General features: G+C 38.2%; 1 protein-coding gene across 1 annotated transcript in view; it reads right to left on the reverse strand.

Annotated features, from left to right (window-relative positions):
• Positions 1-21,328, reverse strand: part of LOC134537283 (chaoptin-like) — a 748,431-nt gene that overhangs the window by 81,292 nt on the left and 645,811 nt on the right. The window contains exons 7-9 of the mRNA XM_063377557.1: positions 7,197-7,307; positions 2,844-5,448; positions 1,195-1,352 (exon numbers count right to left, since the gene is read on the reverse strand). Coding sequence (XP_063233627.1) covers positions 1,195-1,352; positions 2,844-5,448; positions 7,197-7,307 — 2,874 coding nt within the window. The remainder of the gene's footprint in view (positions 1-1,194; positions 1,353-2,843; positions 5,449-7,196; positions 7,308-21,328) is intronic.

The raw sequence follows: 21,328 nt of genomic DNA on the forward strand, positions 1-21,328 counted from the left end.
ATTTTGTACAGAATTACAAATAATACGGTAAGTCAAACATCATATACATAATTATGGGCCACCATGCATATATATATTTATGATTTACTTTTTAATTCAATTTCATCTCTATTATTTTACTAAATTAAATAATCGTTTTATTTATTAAGCATATATTTTCAAAACATGGAAAAGATAAGAGAATCATCAACAATTTGACTTTATTTGGTTTTATCATGTTTTTTTTTTTTTTTTTTTTGCGCCTTTAATACTGGAAAGTTATTCAGGAAATGGGTTACAAATAACTCCAACAATTGGAGGTACTGGGGCAACAAAACGCATAAATGCCCGGGTAAGAATCCCAACCCAGTATTACTGCGAACACTATTTTGTAGTGATACAGTGTTTTTCGTGTTAATGTACAAACTTACAAATACCTGTAATTTTACATAAAAATATCTGTTCCACTTTCAAACAAAAATTTACAGTGTAGAAAGAAAGACACTAATGAGCATTGGTCATCTTCAAGACAACATTACGGAAGTGTACCTGTGATATGTGAAATTTGAGATATAACCCGCAGAAAACAGAAAACACTGTACTGAAAATGAAATCTGACAAAACTTATAGCGAACCTATATATATATACACATATACATACACACACCTATCCCTCACTTAGCACGACTAATTCGTTCCTAAAAATGATCGTGTTATTCGAAGTTGCGTATTATGAAGCATTAGTTTCCATAAATAGCAAGGCTAGTTTATTTAATGTGTTCCAAACAGTTGTAGGAAAATATACTTTACGTAATGTAAATGCGTTGAATAACATTCAACTATAAATATGTCACACCATTTATCTTTATATGCCACCCATCACACTTTGTATGACAAATACGACACCGCCTAACGGGAGATACGTGGTTATGTATACTTTATCGTCAGTCGGCTGGCTGACTTGCCCGGCCGGGCGTGGCCTTCAACTCACGTCGCGCACCTTTCCAAACCATCCTTTGCTGACAGTGAAACCGATATCACTGTCCGGATGATTACATTTTAAATTTTTCAGAAATTAAAGTGCTTATTCGCGCATCACCACCTGGTTCACACCGATCCTGTCAGGCAAATGATAATTTTTTTTTTCCTTTGCAACATTGTTGTTGTTGTTGTATCGCACAAGTCCAGAGGTGATGAGTGATCGGCCGGACCGACCTGCGCCGGTCCGCGCGCGGCCACGTCTGTATCTGCAGCGACGCCAGCAGCGGCAGCTGCGACAGGGCGTCCGCGTCGAAGCGCTCCACCAGGGGCAGGTCGTACACGCCGAGGTGCTGGAGGCGTCCCAGCCCCGCCAGGCTCTCCTTCGAGATCACCTGCGCAGCGGAACACGCGGCTCGCAACAGCCCTCAACTCAGAACCCTCCAAACAAGTCCAAACTGCCGCACGATCATAACTCAAGAACACGTAACCCCGGAACACACAACTTCGAACAACTATATCTTAGAATTATAGAAAAATCTACATACCTATACTGGGGCTTAGTGGAAAAAAGTTGGTAAGTCCACTTTTTTTTATGTGAAAATGAGTTAACTTCACAGATGAATTTGTAATGGCAATATCTTCGCCAAGAAAACGTTTGGAAGGCCAAATAATGAATGATTGTTGACGTTTTCTTCTAGCTTTATTTCGGCAAGTCCATTATAACGCTATTCTAGGCAAGCAAAACATGGTAAGTGAGGTAACAGTCTTTTTTTCCAGAAATTGGACTTACCGACTTTTCCCACTAAGCCCACGGAATATTAGAACTATTATAACTTAAAAAACACAACTCCGAAACACACAAATTAGAACAGGCATAACTTAAAATTCTCTAAAAAAATTCCACGTAAATGAGAAGTTATAAGTATGAACGGTAATAACTTATAAAAACGTTACTCCGAAACACACAACTCTGAGCAGGCATTACCCAGAAACACGTAACTTGGACAAACACGACGCAGAACCACTTGGCCTTAAAAAAACGGCAGTACTTTGAATCAAGCAAATTATAACCGGCATAAATTTAGAGTATTCTATATTTTATATTCATACGTAATTTCTAAGTTAAGACAGTAACTCCCTGGGAAACAGCCGCTCACATTTGGCAGGACATCTCGAGGACCAGTTCATCATCACAAGTTACACGCCTTCAGGAGACTGCTACAGCTCGTCCCTTTAGCAGGAAATCCTCGATCAGAAACATATTTAAAGTCGCACAGGTTGCTACTTGGCTGGAATTATTAAATGGCGATCGTTATTTTTCGCGAAAAAAATTTCCACAGTGCAACTGTGTGTTTAAAACCTTATAGCATTGTCTGTGCTTCGTGATTGGCTGGGTTTATTTCAGTTTTATTTGAGTTATGTGTCTACTGCCATCACACACATGTATCCAGGAAGCAAACACGTCCTGAATGACCCTGCCAAATGGCTTCTCTAGCAGGCGGCCGCCAATTACAAGGAAACCATCGCTAGCGCAGGCATACCTTTTTGCAGTGTAATGAGCGATCAGATTTTTTCACTAAAAAAATAGTTTTAAAATAGTATCATTATTATATTTATAAAAAAATTATAATACCTTAATATTGAACGGATTAATTAACTCATATTAATGTTAATTAGTAATTAACTATTTATACTAATAATTGTCTTTACTTAATATTTTTTTTGGACAAACACTGGTGCATTTTAAATCATGAGTGGGATCCGGACTTGAGGTGATATTAAAGATTTCACAACTATGCTATGCTATTACACATGTATATTTAGATTAAGACACTAGAAGTAAATTGTTCTCAAGGCAATACACTTGAAGGTGTTCAGCTGACCTTGATGGGGTTGTCAGAGATGTCCAGATACTTCAAGAGCGGCAGATACGGCCACGCGTCGGACGGGATCTCCCTCATCCTGTTGCCGGTGAGGTGGAGCGTCCTCAGCTTGAGCAGGCCCTCCACGGAGGCGGCCGGCACGTCGACGATGTGGTTCGCGGACAGGTTGAGGCTGACCAGGTTGGGCAGCGGGAGGTGCGGCACCGCCGTCAGCCCCGTGTCGGCCAGGGACAGGCGCCGCAGCCTCTGCACGTAGTGGAACAGCTCCTTGAAGTTGGCCCGCAGGGGGTTGCCGCTCAGGTCCAGCCCGAGCAGGCCCCCCAGGCTCGCGAACACGTTGTCCGGCAGGATGGTGAGCTTGTTGCTGCCCAGGTTCAGCTCCAGCAGGTAGGGCATGTCGGGGAACATGGTGCTGTCCAGGTGCTCCACGGCGTTGTGGGACAGGTCCAGGTACCTCAGGGTCGTGCCGACGTGGTCCAGCGAGTTCGAGGGCATCACCACGAACTCGTTGTTGGACACGTCGAGCTTCTCCAACTCGGTGTTGGCGAACACGTCCGGGGGAAGCGAGCGCACGTGGTTGTGCGACAGGTCGACGATCCTCAGGGCGCGCAGGTTCGAGAACTGGTCCGTTTGCAGCATGTTGATGTGGTTGTGCGAAAGGTCCAGGATTTGCAGCGACTCGATGCCGTGGAAAGCTTGCTTTCGCAAGGACTGGATGTTGTTGTGTTCCAGCGTCAGCACTTCCAAGTTGCTCAGGAACCCAAAGGCTTGACTGCTTAATCTCATGATTAGGTTGTATCCCATATGAAGTCGTCGCAAAGAGTCAGCAAAGCACTGGAGAAAATTCGACGGCACATCCATTACTTTGTTATGGCTCAAGTCAATGACTTTCAAGTAAAAAATTGACGGCACTCTACTTTCGTGAAAAGAAGAGATTTGGTTCCAAGATATGTTGAGCATCATTGGCATAAAGAAATTAGTAATATTTTGAAAACTGGTCAATGAAAACACTTTTAGTTCATTATACTGCAGTTCTAGACGTATTAACCTCGGCAAGTCACTAAATGCACTCGGTGCTAACGAATTTAGCCTGTTGTTGGACAGTACTAGCGTTACAAGATTGGGTAAATCGTGAAACGCATTTGAGTTTATAGTCCTGATTCTGTTACCAGTAAGAACAATAGTCTGTAAGCTTTCTAAAGAGGCGAATGTTCCAGAATCCACAGTTTGAAGATGGTTGTAAGATAATCTAATATCTCGTAAATGTTTATGCACAGCACCATTGAACACACTTGATGGGATATAGGCTAGTCTATTGGCCTCCAAATTAATGTACTGCAACTGGCTAAAGCTGTAAAGAGCAGTACTCGAAATTGTTCGGAAATTGTTGTTATCTAAGGCCAGCCATAGTAATGACCTCAAAGGCTTTAAAAAGTCTTCAGGAAATTCTTCCATATAAATACCAAAACTAACTTCTAAACTTTCTAAGCTAATCGAGAGATTAGAAAAAGCTTCCGGATCTACATCATTAAGCATGTTAAAGGACAGACTCAGTTCTCGCAGGACAGGAGTTTCGCGGAAAACGTGCGCTTTTAAAGAACTGATATGGTTATTTCGTAAGAGGAGAGTGTCCAAAGAAATTCCCCAACCCTCGAAGTCCTCTGGTTCGATATCATAGATCTGGTTATAGCCTATATTCAAATGGGACAACTTCCGGCATTCTCTCAGCGCCTCCTTTGGGATCCTCGTCAAATGGTTCCCCGACAGAGACAGGCCTTTCAGGGACCCAGAGAAACCGTTAAATGCGTTCTCTGGGATATCACTTAGGTTATTGGACGGTATGTACAAGTACTTGAGTCTCCTCAGCGTGCTGAGCGCTCTCGGAATCTCTTGGAGGCGATTGTTCTCCAAGTCCAGGAACTCGAGGGTGTGGCCCAGCCCGACGAAGGCGCGGTCGTCGATGTCCCTCAGGCGGTTGGCGGACAGGTAGACGCGGCCCACGTCGAGGCCGCGAAACACCTGCGCGGGCAGGTGCGTTATGTGGTTCATGTCGAGGTTGAGGTCCCGTACGACCAGGGAGCCGTTGAAGGGGTTGGCCGCCAGCCTCTCCAAGGAGTTCTCCCCCAGGTCCAGCTTGTCCAGGCGCTTGGGACGGCGGAACGCGCGCGTCGGGAGGCCGTCGATGTAGTTGCCGCGCAGGTAGAGCCACGCCACGTCCCGGAGCTCGTCCACCGCCTCGAAGGGGAACCTGCCGATGAGGTTCTGCGACGCGCTCAGGGTCTGCAGCGCCGGAGGCAGGGTCCCCGGCTGCAGGTCGGACAGCTTGTTGCCGTCCACGTTGAGCCACGTGACGAGGCGGCACTCCGACAGCGACGCCGGGTAGGACCTCCCCGCGTCGCCGTTGTTGTTGTTGTTGTTGTTGTTGTTGCCGCCGCCGCCGTTGTTACCTCCGCCGTTGCCGTTGGCCGAACCACCGTCGAGACCGTGCCACTCCCGCCCGGGCAGCTCCGTCAGCTCGTTCTCGCCCAGGAACACGTTGGTGAGGCTGTCCCTGAGGTGGGACCAGCTGCCCTCCGAGGATCCCTCCAACAGAGCTATGTGGTTGCTGCAACAACGTCCAGTCTCACCTTACAAAACTTCCTTATCCTGCTACAATTTAGTATTAGGGGCTTATGGGTTGAAGTGACTCACAATAAAACAAAACATTTTATCCACAATAGTTTCAGAGACTGGAAAGGCATATGTTATATTTTAAATTTTTTATCTCTCTCGAACTAAAAAAGAATGTTAATAATAATAAAAACAAAAAAAATAAAACTTCATTCGCTTTTTTCCCTTAGTGTGAACAAAAAATTGTCTGTTTTATTAGAATTCCAGTAATTAAAATCCATTTTACCAAAATTCTTCATCTAAAGTATGTTACTAACTCATTTCAAAACTTATTTTTAAAATTTTATTCATATATTAATATAACTTTATATATGTTGTTTGTATATTATTCATCAGATTTCACAAGGCTATTATTACACTCACATGATGAAGATCGAACCATCGAGTAAATTTTAATTTACGTATAAAAATACCAGTTTTATATTTACTTTTCATAACTTTTCGATGTGCCTACCATCGACCGCATGGAAAACATCCCAACGGATAAATCAAACTCGTCCCATTTCAGTTGCTACTGCAGCAACCACTTTTGCGATGCGGCATTGCAGCTCACTTAAAAGTTGTTTGAATGTGAGGCACGCAGACAATGTCTATGACAAACCTCCACGATCGTTGGGATCAGGGGACCTGGGAGGTCGTTGCTGTGATGCGCCATCCGTATGTCGAAGACGGCCGATCCATAGTTAAGGATGTTGGATCGTGTTTCTCAGGCACACAGGGATGGATATTTCCTCGCACGGAGAGCCAATCTCTTCGGCCTGAGCGGTAGGAGATCCACAGCCGTGATTTTGACGGGAATTAACGTTGAACGGCTGTAACTGACTCGCACTGATTGGAAAAGAGATAGGGAATAGCTTTTTTTTTTTTTTGGTTGCTGTGCTATCACCATCTCATCACACCATGAACGCTAGTACGAGGTGACACAGAAAAATGGGAACTTTTGGCAAAAAAAAAAAAATTCCATACATTCAACAACGCCAAATTTTAATGGTCGTAATTGAAACATTACTACTTTCCCTTTAAGGAACCACAATCCAAATTATAAAATATGACAATGAAAATTACGTCCTGAGGATGGCGTCCTTGTCTACATACTTCTAATCTGTTGTTCAGGTCCCCTGTTGATCGCTGCAACATCTCAGCTGGGATACCACTAATTTCGTCTTCAATTCTTTGTTTCAATTCACCCAGTGTCGTGTGGACCCGACTCTTGATGCAGCCCCAACGAGAAAAAAATCACACACCAATAAATCAAATTGATAATTAGGATCGTTGTTCCTTAAAAGGCAAGTTGTGATGGTTCAATTACTGTAAATAAAATACTGTGTTGCTGCATGTATTCTATTTTTATCTGTTTTTCCAATAGTTCCCGTTTTTTTCTGTGCCACCTTGTATCTCTAGCTGTAGCGGAACCACCGTTACAACTAGCAGCAATCGAAAGAACCTGCAATGTGCATCAGAGGATAAATTAACGTTGCAAAGCGTAGTTTTACATTTTCCACGAGATTCTGTCTTCATTTCATTTTAAAGTAATTGTCTGTGTGAATTTGGGAGGATAATTTGGCATGCACCTGAATGACATTTGTTTATTTTAAAATCCTTTGATCATTATCGAGCCGGAACGTTCCTGTTACACATAGTGCTAGACTGAACGTAAACAGGCAGATCATGATTGGTACATACCTGTGAAGGTTCAGCCACTCGAGCACCAAAAGCTGCTGAAAAGACTCGAAGGGTATTTCAGGCAGTTCGTTGTAGCTGAGATCAAGGGACCGCAGCTTATTCGACATGGAACTGCAACATCACAAAACGAACGAACGGTGAAAATTGCTTTGCCCGAAGATCTCCTTAAATAACACAAAACTACCTACAATTTAAAATACAAATACCGCTCCTATCTATGCCGCTCATAATTGGAAAATATTATCTTGTGTTGTATTGAAAGGTATCACAAAATTGAAATCCCTGCCTTTTATAGAGCATCTTTCTGGTACTCATACCAAATTAATAGCATTATCTCACACTGCTTTCAATTTGAACTTTTAAATTTGTTTTTTTTACCTTATACTGTAGGATTATTTGAAAAAGCATGAAGGAACTCTTTCTGAAATCTGATGTTTTTAAATCACCAAGGGGGGGGGGGGGGGGGGGAACAGTTTCTGTGTCCAGAAGAAGTCGGAATTGCAAAACATATTTACAATGGATATTTTAAACTTAAAACCTTTTTGCAAGCATGATTTGGTCTAATTGTGAGACAGTAAAATATCTGTACTTGTTATTAGTTAATAATATTTTCCAGTCATAGCGAGATATATAAATCTCAGTCATGATGATAAATTACTAAACTTTTTCCACTGCCACTAGACATTAAATGTTCTATGCAAAGCATTAGGAGAATTTAGGGAGACATTTTATGAATGCTTGCAAACAGCAAATAGAGAAATGTTGTATAATGCTCATGAATTACTTGGTCACACTATAAAAGTATTTATGCAAATCTCTCAGCAGATTATGGATAACTACAACCAACATCCTAGTAGATGACTAAATCTGAGATCACAGGTTTGGAGTGGAACCAATCCTGGGCTTGCAACCTGTTACGTACAAGGTAAATGTTTATTAGATTTAACTGTGTAGCCAGAATTTGACTAAAAACTGCCACAAACGCACCCGATACAAGACCATTCAGTCTCGATTGAAACGATGAGACCTACGAATTTTCAATGCCAGTTTGCATTTTCGTGTTTACATAATTAATTTTATGAAAGCTTTAAATATAACGCGATTTACTAAGCAGGATATAAGGAATCCTGCCATTTAAATATAAATTGAAGAAGAAAATACGCATATGACATTATCCAACTAAGCAGGAAATGGGAATTTTAACTTCTAGTCTGTTATGTACATCGGGGAAAATAACGAACCCATTAATTTTTTTTTCTACTGGGGTGTAAATTATTTGTAAGTTTGGTTTCATTAGATTGGAGTATGTTACAAATATTCGTATACTGATACTACGATATTTTATAAATATTATACAATCTAAATTTAAAGTTCATGTTATTTATTTTAATTTTTATAATTTGAATGAAGTATACCTAATTTGGTTACAATTAACATATTTTTCAATTCAATATAATATAAATACACATATGTCTATACATAAAAATGAAACCTTAGAAATTCAGCCCCGGAGTTTCCAACACTGAGTGGTTTAATCATTAATGGAATCTTATATATTCCTCACATTTCACTGATATTTTCTTGCGTCTATTGCTTAGGTTAAGGGATGTTTGAAATTAATCGCGTACTTTTATAAAAATGTTACAATAGCAATGCTCGCTCTCACATAAGTGAAATAAGAACAAACGTACAACGCTATAAAAAATTTTTTTCCAGAAAATTTCCTTCATTAAAAACAATGAAACAAATTAAATAACTAACTGGACCTGTGAGACAGGGTCTAAAATTTTCGCGAACGAAACCAAAAGTGGTTCTGTAGTTGACGCAAAAATTTGCAAAATTATGAGCGTTTTCCGTGATATGACTAGCATGGTGACATTATTTTTACAAAATGCCCATAACTTTAGGAGAGTACTTATAATTTAGATTTGGAATTTTTTTCGTAGCGACCTATACGAGCCTAAGTTAAAAACATATGTTTTCAATGAAACCTTTTCCCATCTTCATTTTCTTTATGATTTATAAATAATTAATTATAAATTTTGGTGTTTTTGGCGTATAATTTAAATTTAACTAAAATGAAATATGCTTTTTAAAAATATTGTATTTTTGTTTCTATCACTGCACTTCAATTTACGTAGATTTTATATGTATATATATTTTTTGCTTTTGTAAAGATTTGTACTATTTTTGTAAAAAAGGTTATCTACTTCTGAAAGCTTCGCAATGACAGAGATAACATGCCATATATTTTTGGATTTTAACTTCCGGAGAGAGAGATTCTGGCCATTTCCTTTTTTTCTGATATATTGCCATGTTTCATACATGCAGTGGTTTTAGAACGAACAATAAAAAATGTATTTTTTATAGCCTGAAGCTGTATGATATAATCGAAAAGCGTTTTTATGCTGTAAAGCTTAAGTATTGTAATTGTAAACCAAATTAAATTTGATTCCATATAGGAGTGAGCGAACGAAGTTTTCATTAAGGTCTTAAGTTGTCTGCGCTAAATACAATGAAACTATGTATTTGCTTACTAAAGTAATTATTTAAAAGTCAGTTTTTAAGTGATATTTTAACAAATAGAAAGCTATTACTTTGTCAAAATATACTGCATTTCGGTTTTAGGCTACGGCTAAACTTTAATGCGAAATTTCAATTCTAAAAGAACCATTTAATGTATCTTGGTTTAAAAACTCTGTGCGTTGGTTGGGTTTTTATTTTGGTTTCACTATATGGTTATAAATCATATCAGAACTTATAACCTGGTTCAGATTAATCTTAAAGTTCTTAGTTATATAACTAATAATTGCAACACATTTTTTACTATGAATATGCTTTTTATATTATTTCTCACATTTTTCATATTAAAAAATTATTAAACATTTCATTATTATTATTGTTATAACAATATGGTTATTTAGATTTTTACAAGTCGTAAACAATAATTTTGTTTTAATTTAGAAAACATATTATTTTTTGAATGCTTGTTCCTACCAAACCAATTATTTTAAGTATTTTAAAAAAGTAATATTTTTCCTCAGAGTATAATACATATAAATTGTTAGTTGATTTCAGTGAACCTCTTTTTTCTCTCTTTAGTGTCTATCAAGAAAAATTTCGTTAGTTCAAAGCAAGTATCTATCAAACAACAAGGTGTTTTGCTGGCAGCATAACCTTTTCATCATTGCGCTATATAGTTAAAACCGTGTATTATTTTATATTCCATGGATTGAAGCATTCATCAGAAAACCTACACCCCTATTTGATTTCTTACGCTAAGACCTTATCTGCAAAGAATGTTCGTACATTAATTAGGTGGATAGAATGATAACCCATTGCATTGTTTAGCATGGTGCCACTTGCAGAAAATTTCCACCTAGTTTTTTTTTGTTTAATATGTTTAGACTCTTTTACCACAATTAAAATTTTAATGGCCACAAAAACTGCTTTTATGTTGTATTAATTACTACCAGACGTATACATAAACAAACATAGCTATAGAAAATCTTAGTGGGCAAAATCAGAATGGGAATAAATATGTGAAACTTTACAAAAGAACTAAAAACATCACTATACCTTCAAAAATATGATAAATTTTGCGTCCCTTTCATATTACTATAGTTACTAAAAGTAGCAGATAATAAATGTTAAGTTTGAAGTTGTTTCGATCACAACAATTTCCACAAGGGCCGGATAAAATGCTGTTTAAAAAACAACTCTTACCACTTGTATTACGTAAAATATCAAATCCATTCAAATTATTTCTAAACCTTATTAAATATTTTTTTAAACAAATGATTTATTTAATTCAAAATGTGCTTTGAAACGTATCATTCCAAAGTATCAAAATATTTACTTCAATATTAATGCGCGCTTGTAGACACAGCCTAAAAGGATTCTTCTACTTTATAAATAGTGAAAGTACTAAAAAATATTCCAAAAATTTGGAATGTATATACACATAACATGCATATAAGATTGTCCCCATATAAATACAAAACGAAATTTCAAGCTAAATAATTATTATGTCAGGCACAACAAAATCGCTAATTGAGTAAACAATTATGTTATATTAGTGTCACTGAGACATGGTAAATTAACACCGAGCTGAGGGCCACATGGTTAAATAGCCATATCACTTGCAGCTTACAAACGGAACGCAAGGGCGATTACTAGCGAAAGTAATACCCGGAACACTTAGTAGATGAGATACATGACGGGAATTATATTCTTGCAATGGGAAGAACCGTTTTAAAACCACTTCATGGACATAAGCCAATGTTTATTTACACTAATTATCATAGAAAAACTTTAAGGAATGGACAACAAAAATAGAGTACATAAACGCATGGAGAACAAGCCTATATTAAATGAAGTGAAATGGGAAATCTCATAACAGAACATGTATTTTTCGCAGAAGGAATTTAGCCAGGAAATAAGTAATTACAGCAAAACGGAACACAGTTGGCTGACACACATGATAAGGTTGCAAAAAGAACAGAAAATTCAGACAACAAAAGATCTTTCGAGAACACAGCACAGCAACAAATAGGCTAACCCGATGATACATTTGGGACTTTGACGTCAAGTTGGCCATATTGAATGACCTTGACCTTCAAAAATGGAAAATATTCACAAATTTGTCCAAAATTTGCTTAAATGCACCTAAAATTCGACAAAGTGACAAAATATTTCCGGTTTTTAGGAAAACATCCCCACCAAAGAAAATTTAAAATATCTAAAAAAATTTCTTTTTTTTTTCGACAGAAAATGTCCATTTTGAGGGGGAAAATTTCCCATTCTATTCCAAAATAAGTCAGGGGATTGAAATGTCCTCCAAACGACTTGAATTCCTCATTTACCAGCCGCAAGTAAGCACTGACCTTGACCCGGCGGCATTCTAAGAACAATTCGACCCCGGCCGCCATCTTAGATTCCACCTTTTGGTTTTCTAGATAGCTATTTCCGCCATTTTGAATTATTAATACTGAACAGATGATCTAGACATAAATCTTGATAGAGACTTTCGTGGCCAGAGAAACTTGACTTGTTGGCTTATGCGTGGAGGCAACATTCTTGTAGTTTATGTGCCCAGAATTTCAGCTTACCTTTCTGTAGGCACATTGGAAGGACGTAAAATATGTTGATGAAATTATCCCGGCCGTTCGGTGGTGTTTGTTCTTGGATAATAGTTGTAGAATTGCGATCCGCCGTACTGCTGGCCAGAACGGCTGCCTTGATCTCCTGTGCGGGTTAAGTTGGCGCTTCTAGATGCTCAGGTGTTCTTTTTTGAGTTCCATAAGGGGCCTGGCTCAAAAAAAGGACACTCCGGACGTATCCAAACCCAATTTTTTTTTGGGTGGTGCTGAGGTTTACGTCAACCACTTGTGTTTACTTGTTATATGGCGTACTCGTGTTTTCCCCCGCCAATGCATTCAGTCGCCGCATCACGCTGGTGTGGTACCCTTCATCCGTTTCTACAGTCTGCGTGTCGGCGAGAAAATAGCTGCAGCAAGGCATGCCAAAAACACGTCGGGCATATCCTAAATTACAAGGAAGTGGCCTCGACGCAGAAGCCTTAAGTAGTTAGTGTCTCTGTTCACTAGACAACCAAGGGAAGCAGAGACGAACCCAAAAATGAAACTGAACACAAATTGCCGCCAGCCGTTGTGGGCTCTATTAGGGTAAATCTAGTTAAGCTGATTTATTCATTCTTCATGCGCCCCATTCTTATCTCGCGACCCTTCGCTATATTCTAAGACCTCGATTTCAACGGAACACTAAGGGGGGATCGAAACCGAATGATACCACAATGACTAAGTGTTTGTTTGAAAAATAATATCATTTGATATTGAAAAGTTAGGCTATAAAATAGTTTGTTTAAACAGCCTTTTTAGAGTGGTATTCATTCCCTCCAATTAATTTTTAAAAATTCAATGATATCACAAGGAAGTGTTTGTATTTGTAGTATCCAGTTATTATAAACATGTGGTATAACATATAAATATATTATTTAACCAAGCATAATTTGGAACATAGAACAATAGAAAATTGTTATAGCTATCAAACTGTTAAAATGGCTCACCCCTTATTCGAAGACGGCAATGCAATTAACAACTAATTCACTGCAGCGTCGCCCTAGATCCATTATAGTAAGCTACCAGACCGGTTAGGACGTTTTGTAATTTCTCGCCGTTACCTCCTCAACGAGATAAATTATTCGAGGCATTTAAAACGGCGTTTCTCGTTTCTCTTCTTCAGGGTTTTAGGGGGGGGGGAGGATAAGGGTTGGAGTGGGATGGGGGGAGAGATGGAATGTTTATTCGTCGCTACACAGCCCCCAAGCCCCACCCTCTTCCATCCTCGCCATGCAATCATTCTACATTCTCACAACCCGCCCCGGAGCGGCGCGCGTACACGAAGTCCCACGACGGGAGGTTCAATTGCGCCCTCTCTCTCTCTCTTTCTCTCTGTCTCTTACCATTCTTTCCTCGCGCCCTCTCTAGATACACATTCATTAGGCGAGTGTTTATTCGGAGCGGGCCTTTGCCTGTAGGTCTGTCCGCTGTTCTCCTCTCTTACCCGCCCCCTCCCCCCTTCATCCACCAGAACGTCTAGCGCTCGCGGGAAAACCTCTTCTACCCCCTCGAACTCCTTTTTCTTTTCTTTTTTCCCCCGCTCCTCTTTCGTCGTCCTCTTGGGGTTGTCTTTTGTGAGCGGTACTAGCTTTTTCGGCACGACGGGGTGGGAGAATGGGGATGCTAGAACATCGGGGTCAAGTCCCTTACCACCCCCCCCCACTCACCCCCCCCTGTTCACCTAGGTTACAGCGAATGATCGGGACGAACACCCGCGAAGGAGTTTAGAGCTTCATTCCGTTAATCCACCCGACGTGCACCAAGTTGTAGACAAGTACCTACATCCGATCCAAAAGGTATGCGATAACCTGCGTCTGAAAGAACTGTTGCGAGTCAATGAATTTGTGCTCGATATCGTATCTTGGTTTTAACATTTTATAGGTCGTAACAAATTTATGTGGATTGATTTTTAAAAAAAAAAATTGGCGCTTCGTTTGGATTTAGTTAGAATCAAATGTATTTATTTCCTGAAGTAAATAATGACTTTCCGCTACATATATGTTACCGCTTGACGTCATTGTCGTGGAGTATTTGATTTATGTTTGGGAATAACTATAACAGTTATAACAAATTAAAAGACACTGTGGTTTGGCATTTTAAACCTCTGTTAACGAGGATTGATGCTTCGAGGAAGGCCAATTTTTATTAATAATAAAATTGTTTGGACATAAAAACAATCGAGGAAAATATGGTGTTTTTAAATTCCTAACTCCCCATCCTAACTAATCGTTGGTAGGTGGTTCATTAAAAACTATGAGGGTAATGATATGAGAATAGAACATTAATGTAATGAAACTGTAATGGAAACAGGAATACCCGAGAAAACTTAAGGGTTTACGGAAACAACCGCCATGTTTTCCCTTTGTTTAAAAATTTCTGGTATGACCGCGCTCGGGGATCGAACCCCAGTACGTCCTTGGACGTCTGTAAATGATCAGTCCAAACACACGTTTACGAGAATGTAGGCCATGCATCGCTAACGCGTGGTGATCACAATGCGAGGGTCTCAGGTTAGACGCCAACAGTCCGTCATTTATGAAAAACCAAGCCTATAACGTAAGGGGTTTGGTGTTCGTAAATTAACTAGGTGGTTCCGTCACCTTAAGCTTCCGTACACCAATTCTCCTTGTCTGGTGCTCTAAGCGAGGTTTGCTTGACCGCAATTCTTCATCGTCAGCAACTTTTGTCCGTTCCTTTAGTCACAATAAAGATCATGCATGCTTCTGTCATTTACTGTTATAGCCAAGAAGCGCCAACGTGTGTTCCCCCCCCCCCCCTACCCGGCTCTTGTTTGACCAAGCCGTCCATTTTTTTGTCTTTAGACAACCTTCTTGTCTTACAAAAATCCCGGAATGTCTTCTCTACACACATCTGGAGACTTCGACATTCTCACAGTTTTTGAAAAAACTTCCGTATTCGATTACACTTAAGCACACTTAATTAGTTTCATTCACCTGTACAATCATATTTCTTACAAATTTAGTCTTAATAACTTCGTCATATCCTATAGTCTACGTGTCACATACATTTAACGCCATACTAAATAAAAACACTTTGAGAATATATTTTTTTTTATAATTGCAAGACCTATGTTTTAGGATTATTATGAATTCTTAATTTGGCTTGAGTAGCATAATTCCACAAATAATTTGACTATCCTCTATACTACCTTAGTTACACCTCTCACTGTAAAAAAAAAATGTGGTTTATGCGTGACCCTGAAAATATTTCTAAGCAAATTGTCTCATATACCTACTTAATATTATCACAAATAAATATATACATAATAATGTATCCATAGCCTAACAGAGTGGTAACCAACTTCATGGCTGGGGGGCATTTTTGGTCAAACAAGGCTTGGACAGTGATCCACCATACCAAGATTAAATCACTCCTTGACTGCTAAATAAATGTCAAACAAACAAGATAGGGCATTCTTGCGAAATCATAAATTGTAGCTTCAACATTTCAAACACTATTGACGAGAGATGTAATTATACTGTTATAATGCTCAATTTATTGTGCCTACTAATGTTTTATCACAATTTTTCTCTCTCCATATAATTAAGGAGAAAACAGATCCTTGTATCCCTTCGTGCTACAAATATCATGCAAGGCTAAAATTAGCACGCTGGAATATTTCATTTATTTTAATTGGCCCTCACTTTTTAAATTTGGGCCAATCATGCCCTAGCGTTTTTATTAGATATGTGTTTCATTAGATTAAATTTGTTATCAAATTAAGAGAAATCTTTCGTCTTTCCATACTAATTGTACACCAAATAATTAGTTTGTAATTAATAATAAGTTTGATCTTCTATGAACCAAATAAAACAATAAAAAACAGTAGGAATAAATCTTTTGTGAATTAAGCAATATATATTTATTTAACTATCAAATGGTAAGTTATAATCTCTATTTACGCTATTTACTTGGGACAGGTTTTATTAGGAGATTAAATGAATATGTTGATATGATAAATAAATAGTTAGTAGTAATACAAAACCTTTTCCTTAAATTTTTTGCAGTTGAATGTCAAATTTCATGCCTAGATAGTCTTTTGTTAGCTTTATGCCTTGGCAGTCCTGATAATTGTGAAAGTTCGGTGAATGCGAAACTTGCGGTGTACAGTTTTTTTTATGCAAACACACGACGAACGGTTTCTCTCACGTGTTTTTTTTTTAATTTTAATTTATGTTGCCATTGTTTTTTTTTTTTACTGTCAGCTTGCTAGGATGTGTCGTTACGGTACATCGTGTGTGTGACGGATCGAATTTTCCCATCCTTCCTCGTGCGCTTGTTGCGCGTACGTGAATAAGGTCTTTGGGGGCCCCTTTTAATTAACACTAAAAATATTATGCGGAGCCCTGAGACGAGATTCCGAAGTGCGTTCAGAAATTACCAAGGGCCCCGCAACTCAAGTCTTTTGTTCCCTCGGCGGAACACCGGCGAGACGAGGCATTGTTCCCGCTCGCATAGCGCGCTTTCCAAAGAGCGCGTAACAATTTTTTTTTGTTATCCTAGTCACCCGCTCGCATTGTCTATCCCGTCCCAGCATCTTGCCCGTCCTGCAAGTCAGTGTGTCCTGGATTCAACCTGACAAACTTTGGAATCGGGTTAGTCACAAAAAATATGTTGGAAAACACACACCACACACAAATACACACACCACACACACAACACACACAACACACACCACACACACATACCACATACACACGCACCACATACACACACACCACATATACACACACACATATATATATATATATATATATATATATATATATATATATATATATATATATAAAGCGAGAGAGAGACACACACACGCGAATTGTGTTCTAAAGTGCGTCCCAAGGCTGCTCTTATACGCCCTTGAATTTACAGCTGAGCAATTGGTTTATTGTTAGCTAGAAAAATACGAGGGCTGTTTTTTTTTCAACCTCCGAAAGGCTATATAAAAAAAGGAAATTTACGTCACATTGTAATTCTACCACCAAAAGTACAGTAGGGTCTTACTTATTTTAATACATAAAAGCCAAATCTATCGAGGCATTTGTCATATCGTAACACAAGCTTATCTATGCATGTTTCGAAGAAGTTAGCCGCCAGTGAATAGAGATAACAGGACAAGTGCCTTGATCTCCCGCTCCCTCACGACACCACTGTGAGGCGGGTGGACTAATCGCGCGGCGCACTGGCTCCTGCGTCAAGAATTATCGCAAGAATATGAATAATGAGGCACAATACTCCGCACAATTAGTCCACCCGCCTTACAGCGGTGTCGTGAGGGAGCGGGAGATCAAGGCACTTGTCCTGTTATCTCTATTCACTGGCGGCTAACTTCTTCGAAACATGCATAGATAAGCTTGTGTTACGATATGACAAATGCCTCGATAGTTTTGGCTTTTATGTATTAAAATAAGTAAGACCCTACTGTACTTTTGGTGGTAGAATTACTATGTTACGTAAATTTCCTTTTTTTATATAGCCTTTCGGAGGTTAAAAAAAAAACAGCCCTCGTAAATGACAATATAGTTCAATTGAAAATAGTGATTTAACCTACAAGAAACATATCGTTGTCATAAATTGATTTAATTGAAATATTGGTTATCAATGCAATTCTTTTTTCACCACGAAAGTGTAATTCGGTTTTTGAAGAAATAAAAATATACGACAGCGACAATTTTTTTTCCCCAGGTGGTTCAAGTGTTTTCAACAAAAGGCACTTTCCAGATGTTTTAAATGTTCCATTTTAAATACTTTCAAATACTTTGTTGTTCGACTTTATTTTCTAAGGCGTATACCAGCCTGGGAAGAGCTTTAGACCACATAACCGTTTTTAAATCACGATAAAAAATTATTTTGGTTAATTGGTGTTATGAAAGTTACAGGTAGGTACCTATTTTATATGCAGAGAAAGAAAGTTAACTGTTACCTGACTGAGTCTTGCAGAAAACTGTGTTCTAACTATAACACCACAGACGTTATTGTTTGGGTGCTAAGTGAAATTTGTACAATTATTCACTAGCAGGGGTGGCAACCGGACAGGTTGAAGAATTGGGAAAAGTAATACGACCGGAAGTTAATCTGATATCGACTGTCACCTGTGTGGCCAGATTAATAGCGACGTATGAAGGGCATTCTGGAATATTTAAGTTGCATCTCGAACGTGGTTATTTACCTGGGACATATTGAGTAGTACTAGGAGAGAAGGTAGGGGGTTTTTCAGTAGACATTTAGCCACTTATGTATAGTATCAGCTGGATAATTATTTTATTTACTTTGACAAACCTTCAACATAAACTTATATTTTACTTAGGACATAATATTTTAAGTTTTTAAATAAAAGATTTAACTAAAGTTATAAGAAAATAATTCCGCCGTTGAAATAAAAAGAAGAGGTAAATGAGGAAAACTTTGCTTTACTTTGTGTTTTGCCTTGCATTTTAGTTTTTATGTGGTTTATTCATAACGATTTCCGTGATTGGCGGTGTATTGATTAATCTTTCGTTGTTATATTTAGCTTTGATCGCTATTCACAATATAATCATTCCTCTGGCGATAGCAAATTACCGTGATTGCTCAGAGTAGATAACTTTAGAAATGTATTAATTTTTATCCTGGAAAAAAAAAAACTTCTGGGGAGTTGGCGATATATACGTCAAGGATGACTCGGGAGTTTCAAAGGATGATGGGAGGGGGTTGGAGGGGGGAGGGGGGGAAGTAGGCTCGACTACGTGAAGTTGGACGGCCCGAGGGCAGCATACCTCATGTCCTTCCCCCACACATCCATGCTGAATAGGACATCCATCAGCCTCGGCCGAAAAACTGCCAGCGGGGAGAACTTGTTCGCGGAATTTACGGCGCAAGTTTTACGACGATCCTCGGCGCAAAGTTCCTGCCCGTTACTCGCTCGCGAGGGGAAGGGAGGGGGGGAGAAACCCCCCCTCCCCACTACCTTTTTTTTCCACCCTGAAAAAAAAAATAAACCGGGTTGAAATCAAATTTAAATCCGGACTAACTCCAGAAGGTCCTGGAGGAAAAAAAAAATCAGCGTTTGTGAGTGTGGTCTTCTCCGCAAGAATCAAACTAAACCGCTTCTTTTTCTTTTTTCTTTTCTTTATATAGTTTCCTCCGGATGTCTCCTCGACAAATATTTATTTTCATGCGCTTTGGGAAAGTAGTTCGGCTCATGATTGCGGTACGAGTACGCGTCAAAATTTTTTACAAGCGAAGCAATAAAAGAAATTGTCTGCGTCACCAGAAAAGACCTTTCATAAAACTAGAGAATTTGCATTCGGAAAAAAATTTTAAAATGTTACATTTAAATAATAATACAATTGTGGTAAATAAAGTTTTTATGTGCCTGATTCAAACCTATTTATTTTGTTCTTTTCATTCCATGATTTTAATCTAATGAAGATGTGCTTAAACTGTGTTCTAAAATTAGGTAATAATAAACACGTGTACAAAGAATAAGAAATAATCATAATCAGTTACTTTGTAAAATTTTTGAAAAAATAAATAACCACTCATGCCCTGTTTTACAAAATCTTCCCAATCGGGAATAGTAAACGCGTGTACGTGAGCTTAGTATTTTTAACCAATAATGTCCACAAGACTACAATTTAATAAAAAAGTTTTGCTCAACTGAATTTTTTTATTTACATACTATTTTAAAATTTATGTCCAATCAATGGTAAATTAATTTCGTAAAATACTATTTTATTTACACTGTGATATTTTTTTTGCCTCAAGCAATCTTGAGCATTGCAATAAAAAAAGAATTCTAAACTAAAAAATGCATAGGAAAAAAAATGTCTTTGGGTATTTTGTTGAATTATAAAATGTTTTTTTATATTTTTTACAACTTTTAATTTTACATTTTATTCATAGTATTACTTAAAATTCATCTTATAAGGATTTTTTCTAGCTTCATTGCTATGCTCAGAGACTCTAGGCTATGCAACGGAAATGTTAAAATTCGTAAAAGAGCGGGTGCTTATAAATGTGAATCAGTCTACGGGTTAGACTGAACCATTGACCTTGGTTTCTGGAATCTTGAAGCATTTACAGTCACGGTCACATATTTTATTTTACCATGGGGCAGCGTTTCATCGACATTTGAGGTCATGAAACGACACAAAGATGGAGAAAATATGTCTAGAAATAATTTGGGGAAAATTCAAAAACATAAATCATGCTATACCATCCAGGATTCGAAACTGAGTACTTGAGAATGCGGGACCTATGTCTTAACTTCTACGCCATCTCGCTCAATATGAAGTAAATTATATATATATTAGAAATATATATATATATATATATATATATATATATATATATATATAGAAATTGATGCAATCAATGCGAAGGATGTGAACTCCATGTTTCTACTCCAAAACAAACGCTAATCAAACCACGCTGATATTAGTCTATAGAGTGATTGGCTGTTCTGAAGTTGAAGTCAACTGGTAAGCAACTGCATAGACAAAAATTCGTAGCTGTATAAAAAATGGAGGTAAGACGAAAGTCAGTTGGTCTTTGTTATCATAACCATGTCAATACTCGTCTAAATGAGAACGACCCCTACCCCCTTTTTTATCTGCACAGAAAAACCACTTTTGGTTATAATGAAGTTTTACGCTAATTCCTTGCAGATGTTTTTCTATCGTGTTTTTTTAGAAATCTTTACTACTTTTTTGCATTTTTTACGAGTTATTTTCAAGAAATATATATCGTATTAGCTTTAAAACAAAAATATTTTTTGCTCTCCAATTGCTGACTACGTGACAAATAGAGAACACTCACTCTATAGACTAATTGATCCACGGTAAAAACCCCCAAATGCGAAAAGTTTTTTTAATAGCTTGATTTTTTAACTAAAAAGAATCGTAAGAATGCCAACATGTGGTGAGTAATATTTAACAAGCATAATAGCAACATATATGCAATAAATTAGCGTTAACTTAATTGTACACTAAA

The sequence above is a fragment of the Bacillus rossius genome, chromosome 12, assembly GCF_032445375.1.
Source record: "Bacillus rossius redtenbacheri isolate Brsri chromosome 12, Brsri_v3, whole genome shotgun sequence".
Classification (NCBI taxonomy): domain Eukaryota; kingdom Metazoa; phylum Arthropoda; class Insecta; order Phasmatodea; family Bacillidae; genus Bacillus; species Bacillus rossius.